The 12189-nt window shown below is 41.9% G+C and overlaps 1 protein-coding gene and 1 pseudogene across 1 annotated transcript in view; one reads left to right on the top strand and one right to left on the bottom strand.

The window, feature by feature from the left end:
- The window catches only part of Ocln (occludin), a 47258-nt gene extending 41334 nt beyond the window's left edge, over positions 1–5924 (top strand). The window contains exons 7-9 of the mRNA XM_032898729.1: positions 1118–1289; positions 3827–3868; positions 5620–5924. Coding sequence (XP_032754620.1) covers positions 1118–1289; positions 3827–3868; positions 5620–5721 — 316 coding nt within the window. The 3' untranslated portion in view covers positions 5722–5924. The remainder of the gene's footprint in view (positions 1–1117; positions 1290–3826; positions 3869–5619) is intronic.
- A 4062-nt stretch (positions 5925–9986) lies between these two features.
- LOC116895607 lies at positions 9987–10435 on the bottom strand (annotated as a pseudogene).
- Between the last annotated feature and the right edge of the window lie 1754 nt (positions 10436–12189).

Genomic DNA, 12189 nt, shown 5'->3' with positions numbered 1-12189 from the left:
TTTGATGGAGTCACTCCTCTCCTTTCACCATGTTGATCCTGGGGTTCAAACTCATGTCTTCAGGCTTGACGGCAAGTACTTCTGCCCGTTGATCTTGATGGCCTTAGAATTCCAGCATTAGTTCGTCATACTTTCATGAATTGCCAGTTTATTTATGCAGTGAACTTGTTTTTGTAGGGGTGTGTGTGTGTGTGTGTGTGTGTGTGTGTGTGTTTTAATGCTGGAGATTGAACCTAGGGTGTTACACACGCTATACAGGCACTTGAGTACTGAGCTACGCCTCCAGCCTCTGTGTGAGATTTTTTTTTTTTTAATGCATACTTTTATAATGAGAGAACAGATAAGCTCTTTCCACTTGGGAATAATAAGACCAAAAATAAATAAATAAGCTTGTCTGAAGATGGTAGGTGGTAGCAGGAAACAGCCGCTCCCAGCCAGCTGTTCTGAGGTAATCAAAACTGGCTTTGTGTTCCAGCATTGTTTAAAGACTTTCAGCATAAGTGTTCTAGCACGCCGTAGTATCATCAGTGAGAATCATTGTATTCTTATTAGCTAAAACCTTACATTTCACATTTGCCTTTATTTGTAAAAATATGAGTATGTAATATGGCAATATAAAAAGCATAATCTGTGTGTGTGTGTGTGTGTGTGTGTGTGTGTTACTATGGTTTAATCCCAGAACCTTGCTTGTACACAATGTAGGAAAATGGTCTGCTACTGAGCCATGTTTTCAGGTCTAAAGTCATTCCGGGGAGCTCGTCCAGAGATTTAGCAAGGGGGCACAGTTATGGGACCAAATGACATCCTTTTTGACAAGCATTTGGCTTCGGTAGGGATGTGATTGGAGGTGAGCGAGGAAGGGAATACCCACCTTTAGCCACTTCAGACTGAGCCCCTCTACAGTGAATAGGTGACGTGTTATAGGGAGAGTACCCTTACGTTTTCTGTCATAGTTCTTAGCAGGAGTTCATGGCATCCCACCTGTGTCCTAGGATACAGCAGAAAACAAGAGGGTATGGTTTTATATTCCTTACCAGTGTGCCGTCTTTGAAGGAACCACTGGCTTTTAATATGTGCAGAAGGTACTTAGGTAATCATTTTCTCTTCCGATTCTCAGGGAATATCCACCTATCACTTCAGATCAACAGAGACAACTCTACAAGAGAAATTTTGATGCAGGTCTACAGGAGTATAAGAGTTTACTGGCAGAACTCGACGAAGTCAACAAAGAGCTCTCTCGTCTCGACAGAGAACTGGATGACTACAGAGAGGAGAGCGAAGAGTACATGGTAAGTTGTCTGTCTTTTCAGTTTTGTGTTGTTTTGCCTCCTGCTGACCTCGAATTCACTATATACCCGAGGATGACATTGAATTCCTGATACTTTTGCCACCATCTCCCAAGTCCTGGCGTTTCAGACGTGGGCCACCTTGTCTGGTTGCCAAACTCCTAAATGTTGGGATTACAGGCATGTACTACCCTTTAAACCACACACACACACACACAAACACACACACACACACACACACACACACACACACACACTTAAATTTAGAAGTTACAAAGCATTAGTCTAAATACATAAATGTATCAATTCCTATTTAAAAGAAAATGGCCATATTAATTTTTCTACATATAGATAACAATTCATTTTTATTGTAAAAACCTCTACTCAGAATTGGACACATAGAAAAAGGTGTGTCTCTTGGGTGGGACTTGGTGTCTGTCAACACCCTTAATCTCAGCATCTGGGAGGCATGAGTAGGATCTCCAATTCTGAAGCCATTCTTGTCTACATGATGAGTTCTAAGACAGCCAGGGTTACATGAGGAGAGAGAGAGAGAGAAAGAGAGAGAGAGAGAGAGAGAGAGAGAGAGAGAGAGAGAGAGAGAGAGAGAGAGAGATCGAAAGCATCATTAAACAAGCACTTAAACTAGTCACCAAAAATTGACTGGGCAAGTCCCTTTAGTGGCATCCAGCTGGAGTTCCTGAACGAGTACAGGGGCCAAGCAGAGTGTCCTCTTGAGTTAGGTTTTCAAGTATAAGAGCGAATGACAGCAAATTAGCGGTGTGCAAACATCCAGCAGAAACTGACCGGGGAAGCCGCTTTCAGGCTGTTGTTCCAGCTGAGCTTTCTCTCCACTCATGAGAGCTGCCCATGGCTGAACTTAAGCTACTGGTTCCCACTGCCGACACTTTTCTGTCTTGGGGTAGACAATAGTAGCCTCCGTGGGCTGTCCCTTCTCTCCCTGCCATAGAGTACAAGGTGGGTGAATCCATTCTCAGATAAGGGGTTTTAGAGGACCCTTGACACAAACATGCTTGAGTCTGATGGGGATGGGCACTCCTGCTTCCAGAGCCTGCGTTGCAGTGAGCTCAAACAGCAGGTGACAATTTGACCAGTGTAGCACATATTACAGCGGCTCGAATTGTTCTAGTTTGACCACAGGTCACTTTCTATGTACTGTTACCTTCATCCTTTGGGTTCACTTTTCTGTTTGAAAGTCATAAGACAAGGTCTCATATGTCGCTGTGTAGCTCAGGTGGACTTAAAGTCCTCTGGCTTAGTTGCTAGTATTACAGGCATGTGTTGTCTCACCTGGTTCTTCCCCCCCCTTTCCTCCTCCTCCTCCTCCTCCTCTTCCTCCTCCTCTTCCTCTTCCTCCTCCTCATCCTCTTCCTCCTCTTCCTCCTTCTCTTCTTCTTCTTTTCCTCCTCCTCCTCTTCCTCCTTCTCTTCTTCTTTTCCTCCTCCTCCTTCTCCCTTCTCCTCCCCCCCCCTCTGTCTGCAGAGATAGACAACACACTGGGCAGGCTCCCTCCCACTGCTGCTTAAAACAGTGCTCTAGCATGGCTTTACTTCCTACTCTTACACAGAAGTGGTTTGCGGTATTGCTTGGTATCAATAATAAAAGTGTACTTTTAGTGATCCAGGACCTGGCTCTGTATCGTAGGCTGACCTAGAACCCTTCGTCTTCCTGCCTCTGCCTACTAGTGCTGGGACTTCCAGTTTGTAGCTGTAGAATTTTTAATTTTATGGTTGTGTCATAATTTACTGAATGATATCTCTTCGGAAGTATTCTGATACGGAAAAGATGCTGGCAAGTTTTGTATTCGTGTGTTCTTGTGCAGTTAAAACAAATGCTAAAATACAAAACTGTTAATCCTGAGGGCATGCATTTAAAACATTCCAGTTACCCATCAGGATCATACCAACTACATTTCCCCAGCACTGCGCTAGGTGGCTCCTCCGACCGCCTTGGGTATTAGTAGATAAACCTCCCCATCACTTTGTATGCTCACTGGAGGCTCATACTCATTGAATACTTAACAGTTTTCAGTTGAGGTATGTGAAGTCACTGGACCTTGATTTATCTATTGTTTTATAGCTTCTATCTGAGATTTTGGTAAACCTTTTTTTTATTAATCAGCTTTTGTGTATTCGGTTCTTTAGAAATGCTAAGGTTAGAAAGATAAAATTTTATGTCCCTCTCTGCAGAGAACCCAAATTCTAATTAGGAACCTGATGTCTGAGCAGCTCAGAGAGCATGACTGTGCTCACATTATCTGTAGAAAGGACTGTCCGAGTAAATACTCTGAGAGGGAATTAAGGCAGTCAAAGGCCTAGACATGTAAGGGAGGCTTCACTGAGCTGTGACTGTTAGAACTGTATAGAGTGGGTGTGTGTGGCTTACACTCGCCCTTTTAGGTGCTTGGAAAGCCCCAGTCTCAACAACCAAACCTTCTCTCCAGCTCCAAAGAGTACTATTTTTGAGGGAGAAAAATGCTTAAATAACCTTTTTTTTTTCTTTTTATTTCTTATCCTTAGGCTGCTGCTGATGAATATAACAGACTAAAGCAAGTTAAGGGAGTAAGTATCCAGTTTTGAGACTTTTAAATAATGTTTATAATGACTGTACCTTTCATATGTACCTATCCTGATTATAGACAAAATCCCTGTTATTTGCATATGGGCATTATAACTGAGGAGTTAGAACTTTAATTTTATTTGTTTATAGTGATTTCTAAAATGTTTTTGAGACAGGGTTTCACTGGTAACTCTGGCTAGTCTACAGTGCAGCTTTGTAGATCAGGCTAGCCTCGAACTTACAGAGATCCACCTTCATTTGTCTCTCAAGTGCTGGGGTCAAATACATACCATACCCGGCCCTAAAATCGTCCTTTAAAGCTGAAGTATATCTATAAATAACTGCTCACACCTGTATTCCTGGCACCCAGAAAAACAAATACATTTTTAGTAATGTTAAGAGCTCCTCGTTTTTACTCCTCTCCTGGTCTTATACCATCCCCTCAAATTATAGATCAGTCTTGTTTATCTTCAAATAACTTGAATAAAAAGAAATCATGGGCCCAGAGAGAGAAGGAAAAACAAGAGATCTATTTGTGCTTTTGTGTATGTTTTTCATTTATTCTTATCATTATGTAGGGTTGTGTTGTACTAAAATAGAATTTTTTTTTTAAACTTATTTATTTTATGTATGAAGACACTGTTGCTATCTTCAGACCGACCAGAAGAGGGCGTCAGATCCTATTACAGATGGCTGTGAACCACCATGTGGGTGCTGGGAATTGAATTCAGGACCTCTGGAAAAGCAGCTAGTGCTCTTAACCGCTGAGCCATCTCTCCAGCCCCCTAAAATAGAGTTTAATCATCCACTTTATTTTATTTTTTTGGATTTTCGAGACAGGGTTTCTCTGTGTAGCCCTAGCTGTCCTGAAACTCTCTTTGTAGACCAGGCTGGCCTCAAACTCAGAGATCTGTTTGCCTCTGCCTCCTGAGTGCCATCTCCCCAGCCCTGAGACCCATTTTTTTTTTTTTTAAAGATTTATTTATTTATTATATATAAGTACACTGTAGGCTGCTTCAGACACACCAGAAGAGGGCATCGGATCTCTTTACAGATGGTTGTGAGCCACCATGTGGTTGCTGGAATTGAACTCAGGACCTCTGGAAGAGCAGTGGGTGCTCTTAACCACTGAGCCATCTCTCCAGCCCCCGAGACCTATTTTTTTAAGCTAAATTTTCTTTATACAATTTTGATGTTTAACCCTTTCTCCAACTCCTCCTAGGTCCTCCCTACCTCTGTGTCTACCTACCCAACTTGGTGTGTTCTCTCTCTAAAAGAAACATTAGAAAAAGGGAAGAGACTGGAGAGATGGCTCAGTGGTTAAGAGCACTGTCTGCTCTCCCACAGGTCCTGAGTTCAATTCCCAGCAACCACATGGTGGCTCATAACCATGTGTAATGAGATCCGATGCCCTCTTCTGGTGTGCATGAAGACAGCGAAATGTGTACTTTACATAAAATAAATAAATAAATATTAAAAGGGTTGGGGATTTAGCTCAGTGGTTAGAAAGCGCTTACAAGGAAGCACAAGGCCTGGGTTGGGTCCCCAGCTCCGAAAAAAAAAAAAAAAAAACCAGCAAAGAAAAACTAAACAAACCAAACCAAAAAAAAAAGCCTACAAACCAACCAAAACAGAAACCCATGGAGTTTCTGGGTGAGGGTCTGTCCTGACCGTAGTTGGTCTGTCCAGTGATAATTGCAGAGTCTTGTTCTTTAGTTTGTTGCATTTATGTGATTCACTTTCTCGGTCTCAGTCTGCAGATTATAAAAGCAAGAAGAATTACTGCAAGCAGTTGAAGAGCAAATTATCACACATCAAGAGGATGGTGGGAGACTATGACAGACGGAAAACCTAGACAGATGCTGGTTGCCGGAGAAGTGAGAGAGAGGTGCATCTATCTACCTGCCTGGTGTCTGCAGTTCTCCCCAGAGGCAAACTGACTTTGGACTCTCGTCTGGGAAGTTAAAACTTTGTGATCATTACAAAGTTTCCATAGCTTTAATACCATCCGTTTCCTGTCTCCAGTATTGAAGCATTTTATAAATGGCTTTTGATAATTGACTGGGCTGAACACTCCAATTAAGAATTTTACATTTTCAACATTGATTCTTGTATTAAGAATGAAATGTTGTTTGAGGTTTTAAATGTAGAGAAAGGTCCTGGTGTGAGCTGTGATGTGAACACTCACACTAGACAGTGTCTTGTATGACAGGTATGAGGTATGTCTTGATACCCAAGTGTGTTCCCCCAGGTAGACTGTCCAATGAGGCACTGCAGCCTCACTTTTCTAGTGTCTTGTTTTGGTTTTCAGGTAGGGCTTCAAAATTCCTCTGGAAATGCTAGTCAGACCAGTGCAGGAACTAAAGGCGTGTACTATTTATAATCACTTTTCCTGTGAAACTGGGTCCTTAAGGGTGACATCTGAAGCTGAGACTGCCTATTTAAAAGGCAGTTTTAGCTAAGTCTGTTTATGACTCTGCAAATCCAAGCATACCTGCCTTTTGTTTCCACCTGCGTAGGGATACATTCTGTCGGCCACCTTTCCTACCACTCTTCTTCTTCCTATATTGACTTTAACAAATGAATAGGATTATTTTACATTTTTTCCTAACACTTAAGATCATATAAAATTAACGAGTATGTGGAATTTAAGAATTGTAAATATATATTTACACTTGAGAGATGATTTTAAATCTGGGGTTAAAGTGCCTTTTTATCTTTCGTAGTTTACATGCTTTTTTGATAACCCACTAGACCTTTCCATTGTATCAGAGGATCCAATTACATTTACAATTATGACTTGAATTGTATTTCACAGGAATGCTCAAGTTTTGTACATATTTTATAAGGTATTAAACCTGATGTTCTCTTTCTATAATGTGCTTATTTGATGTCATTAGTACTGTTGAATTCAGTTGTGCAAAACTACACTGGAGTGTCACTGTGTGACCTGTCTTGGGTTCTGTGCTCACAGGTGGTTTCCCAGCCCTTGGGCAGTGAACAAGCTGTGTCTAGAAATGGGATAGTGTTCATACACAGCACAGCACTTAGACAGTGCCTATAAATCCCATAATGGTCTTTAGAAGTTAAAATTCTTATCAGTAGCATAAAATTAGTTGATAGTACTTTATAAACTAAATTGGCATCCAGCCCAGTTTGGTCTGTTTTAGCCGAAAATGTTTTATATGTACCTTTCAGACATCGAAGTATATGTTTTTGTTTATACAATTTTGAGTTATTCTCCAATGATAAAAATTTAAATAGTGACTTTGTGTAACACTGGTTCCCTTTTTTTTTCAAGTTGAAGGAAAAATTCATTTTCTATATGCTGACCGTAGTACAGAAAGTATTTTTCATGCCTTGGGGATTGAGCCCGCGTGGAAAGGACTGTTCGGAGCTCCTTCACTGACCTTTATGTTAATCAACTCTCCACTCTGCACTCTGGGAAGTCATTGCTCCTTCATGCTGTTTCTGTTTTGATTTAGACAGGGTTTCACAAGGTAGCTCAGGCTGGCCTTGAACTAACGATTACTTCAGACTGGCTTCAAATTTGCAGTCCTCCTGCCTCCACTCCCCAGGTGGCAGGTAGCTTAGAGGCTCTCCCCCATGCCTGGCTCATACTTATATGAAGCCAGCTTGCTAGTGTGCTCACAAAACAGGCCTGTTTAGTTAGGTGAAGAAAATGAAGTGGCAGGAGTCATAAAACGGTGCCATAGAATGAGATGTTGGAAGAATAAAAGAAATGATTCTTTTCCAACGTGGTGCTACCTCTGTGGGCCTGAAGCCAGTATCAGGGTGTGCCCATCGGTGCAGAAACGAACAACTAGCTGATGTAATCTAGAGAGTCTCCTAAGGCAGTTCCTTAATATAAAATAGGGGCTAGATTAAACGTTAGAGGCGTTTTACATTCTGACCTGTGGTTTTCATACCTGCTTTCTGCTAGTAAAACTATTCTGGGCAGTAGTTATGTGAAAAACATAACCTTCCCTTCTCAGGAAGTTCCTGCATTAGAGGATGCCGTAGAGGTGTGTGTGTGTGTGTGTGTGTGTGTGTGTGTGTGTGTGTGTGTGTATTTTATTTTATATAGTAGGTAAGATCAATGTTTTTTTGAAAGGCTGAAAACATAGAATAAACATACATGAACTAACCCTCCCCCCAGAAAGGTGCGTTTTGTTGTATGTGCTTTATATTTTTGAAATAAAGTCTAGTATTTACAGTAAATACTAGTCTACTATTTGCAGTTAACATTGTATATACAGACATACAGGACACCTTGTTTAACTCTCATAACAGCCTCTTGGCATGTGACTGTTCCTCATTCTCATTTTATGGATGTGGAAAGTAATAATTTGGTATGTTAGCGGGCTCAGTCACATACTAGTGAGTTTAGATGGAGGCGGGATCTTGATCTTTTACACTAGGGAATCCTGTTTATTCTTCCACCCTAGACTGACTGCTAAGTGAAGCACTGTGTAATGTAAGGTTGCTCTGTTTAGCTTAAGTATCTTATTTAAGTTTTGAATGCATTTGAAGTACTTTTATATTAATATGGAATGCTTCATCTGAAATCTGAAGAATCTGTAAAGGCCTGAAAGGGTCAAGAATGGGCCAGGGCAGAAGGCTGCTTCCCCTTGGTATATGGGAATTCTTCACTTGCAAACATTTCGTGGATATATCAGCAGTTCAGTTCAGTAATGTCAGGATAGCAACAGTGACGGCACAACCTAGCAGGAAGGATCAGGCCTCAGCTGAGTTGACAGGAGGGATGCCAGGCGTTCTTAGCTATGCCTCTCAGGGAAGCTTTGACACGAACAAGCACCACACAGCTAGCTGTATCAGCAAGCCAAGCCCACCTCTGTCACTGTCCACTGAGTCCTATTTATACTCCTTCCAAACATCTCATGCTCTCCATGGGTCTGCCGACATCACTCAGCCAATTGCAGAAGCTGCAAGACACCACAGCACACCACCAGAAGTTTCTATTATGGAGTCCCGACAAAAGGCGCTCAACTGTGCAGTTAAGGCGGACTAACACATGTGTGTCATTAGCAAAGGATCTACATGTCCGTTCATGTGCTTGCTTTAGCAGAGCATCCTCTCTCCTGTGTCCGCTTCAGGGAAATGTTCCTTCCCGTGACTGCTTTAGGAAAACACTCCTTCATGTGTTTGCCCTAGCAAAACGCCGTCCGACACAACTGACTTCATGTGGGCAGTGCTAGGGACAAAACGTAGGTCTCACACTTGTCTACCTCCTAGCCATAGAAATTTAAGATGAGTATTCTGCTATATTATTTGGTTTCAACTTAGAGGTGTTAGATGAGGGCTGAAGAGATGACTCAGTGGTTAAGAACTCTGGCTGCTTTTCTAGAAGTCCCAAGTTTAATTCCCAGTACCCACATGGTGGTTCAGGAACATTTAAAATGGGATCTGATGCCCTCTTCTGGTATGCAGGTGCACATGAAGAGATAGAGTGTGCATAAATATATCGTTCTAATCCTAGCAGACGCAGAGGTTGGCAAATCTCTGTGAGTTCAAGGCCAGCCTGGTCTCACAGAGTTAGTTCTAGGACAGCCAGGACTATACAAAGAAACCCTGTGTAAATCAAACAACAAACAAACAAAAAGGTGTTGGGTTGGAAAGGCTCACTCCTCACAGCCTTTCAGATTAAATGCTTTTCATATTTCAGATACACACGCCAAGTTGTTCACAGATTTTCTAACTGCATTGTGCCAGCCAGCCATGAACAGACAAAGACAGACAGACAGACAGACAGACAGACACACACGCGCGCGCGCGCGCGCCAAGTTGTTTACAGATTTTCTAACTGCATTGTGCCAGCCAGCCATGGATAGACAGACAGACAGACACATGCCAAGTTGTTCACAGATTTCCTTTCTTTTTTTTTTTTTTTTTTTTTTGAGTAAAATGATTTAAAAAAAAATGATTTATTTATTTATTTCACGTATGTGAGCACACTGTTGCTGTCTTCAGACACACCAGAAGAGGGTATCGATCCCTTTACAGATGGTTGTGAGCCACCATGTGGTTCCTGGGAATTGAACTCAGGACCTCTTGAAGAGCAGTCAGTTCTCTTAACCTCTGAGCCATCTCTCCAGCCCCGAGTAAAATGATTTTTATTTGCTCAACAAGTCTGATTTTAGGTTTCTTTAGCATATTTCCATTTTATTAAAAGCAAAGGCCAATTAGTCCTCAGACTCTGAACCATCTTCGTCTTGACTAATTTGGAAATAACGAGGTTCGTAAGTCTCCTTGTCAGATGTGACCACACGAAGCCAATCACGGAGATGATTCTTCTAAAGGTATATCTTGGTAAGATATTTCAAATACCTTTTTGAGAACTGTTTCTCAGAAGCAACTGTGATTTTATTCTTCAGGCGTTCAATGTGGACATTTCCAAGATTTCCAGTTTTTCCATTGACTTTAACCTTCTTCCGTAGAAACTGTTCAAAATTTTCAGAATCAAAAATTCCATCTTCTACTGGATGAGTAAGGTCCAAATGAAACCTCCAGGTTGACTTCATAGGCTTCTTGTCTTTCTGCGGCGCCATTTTCTTTTTCTTTTTTCTTTTTTTTTTTAAGATTTATTTATTTATTTCATGTATATGAGTACACCGTCACTGACTTTAGACATGCCTTTACAGATGGTTGTGAGCCACCATGTGGTTGCTAAATTGAACTTTCAGGACCTCTGGAAGGCAGTCACTGCTCTTAACTGCTGAGCCATCTCTCCAGCCCGCGGCGCCATTTTCTTTTCTTTTCTTTTTTTTTTTTGTGGTTCTTTTTTTTTTCGGAGCTGGGGATTGAACCCAGGGCCTTGCCCTTCCTAGGCAAGCGCTCTACCACTGAGCTAAATCTCCAACCCCATTTTCTAACTGCATTGTGCCAGCCAGCCAGTCTGACGGACGGACAGACAGACAGACACACACACAGACACACAGACACACACAGACACACACACACACACACACACACACACACACACACACACACACACACACACACACACACACGGGGTTGGGGGAGGAGGAAGAGGGAGGGAGCTAGACAGATGAGGACTTATGAGATAGGCTAGGCCAATCCTGGGCTTGTAATCCTGGGTCTACCTCCATAGTTCTGGGTTACTAGGTGTGTACCACCATGCCCAGGTTTGATCTTTCTTTACAGTTGTTCTTAGTTTTTCAGACTGAAAAACACTAGGTAAAGTAATTTGATTGTTGTTAATTTATATGTGATTGGAGTATTAGTCATAATTATACTGGGATTACCATGATTTCCGTGCACATTTTGTTTTGCTTTAGTACCCTCGTTAATGAAATTTTAGTGAAAAGCCCGTCCCAGGAATCCCAGCAGACTTATGTTTGGTCACCTTGTCTCAGTTTGCCAAAGAGACAAATAATGATGAATGACAGAGAAAAGGGTTTTACTAAGGTAGCCATTATGAGAAAAACAGATAAAGGGGTTTGCTTATACAGTCTGTCTTCCAGGCTCTGAGAGGAAAAGGGAAGTGGGAGGGGCTTGTGGTTTGCATAGATGACAGGCTGCTATCTGGTCAGGTGATCTGGTCAAGGCTTGGGTCACTTATGCCAGTAAAGGCCTGATCTTGCAAGGGCTTTTGGAGAACTCGTTATTGATGTCATGGCTCCCGGACAGTCTGTTTACTGTGAGGTGATTTCTCCGGTGCCAACTTCCAGCCTCCCACCCTAGATAACTGCCCTCCCTCGTTTGGGAGGTGATTCCTCTTACTAGACTTGCTCTTTGCTTGGGAGGAGTGTTGGTTCCTTGTCATAAAGATGTTTACAGATAAGTCTTGCCATTCCTTGAATTCAAGAGAACTTCAGAAGAGAGTGAGTCACTTAGCAGGAAAATTGTTAAAAAAAAAAAAAAAATGAAAGAAGCCAGAGACCGGGCACTCTTCATCTTCCTAGCTTAGTCTTAATTTCTAAGACAATTTATACAGAGTTTTGACTGGGAAAAGTTTGAATTGTCTTAATTCTATTCACAAATATGTTTTAAATGTATTTTATTTTATTGGGGGATTCCTTTTATTCTTGGTTTAAAGAGCATGTGTGGCGCGCGCCTGGTGGGGGGAGGGGTTGGTAGGGGGGTGGTTGGGGCGGCGGCTGGAGCTATGGCTATAAAGTAAAGAACACTTGTTGCTATTCCAGAGGGTCCGGATTTGATTTTCATCATCCACACAGCAGATAGCAAACATCTGTAACTTTAGTTCCAGGGGATCAGATGCCATCTTCTGTCCCTTACCCCAACTAGGTACGATCAAGGTGCACAGACATGCACGTAGGCA

The sequence above is a fragment of the Rattus rattus genome, chromosome 3 (genome assembly GCF_011064425.1).
Source record: "Rattus rattus isolate New Zealand chromosome 3, Rrattus_CSIRO_v1, whole genome shotgun sequence".
Classification (NCBI taxonomy): domain Eukaryota; kingdom Metazoa; phylum Chordata; class Mammalia; order Rodentia; family Muridae; genus Rattus; species Rattus rattus.
The sequence above is the reverse complement of the archived record's forward strand: the minus strand, read 5'-3'. Positions and strand labels throughout refer to the sequence as shown.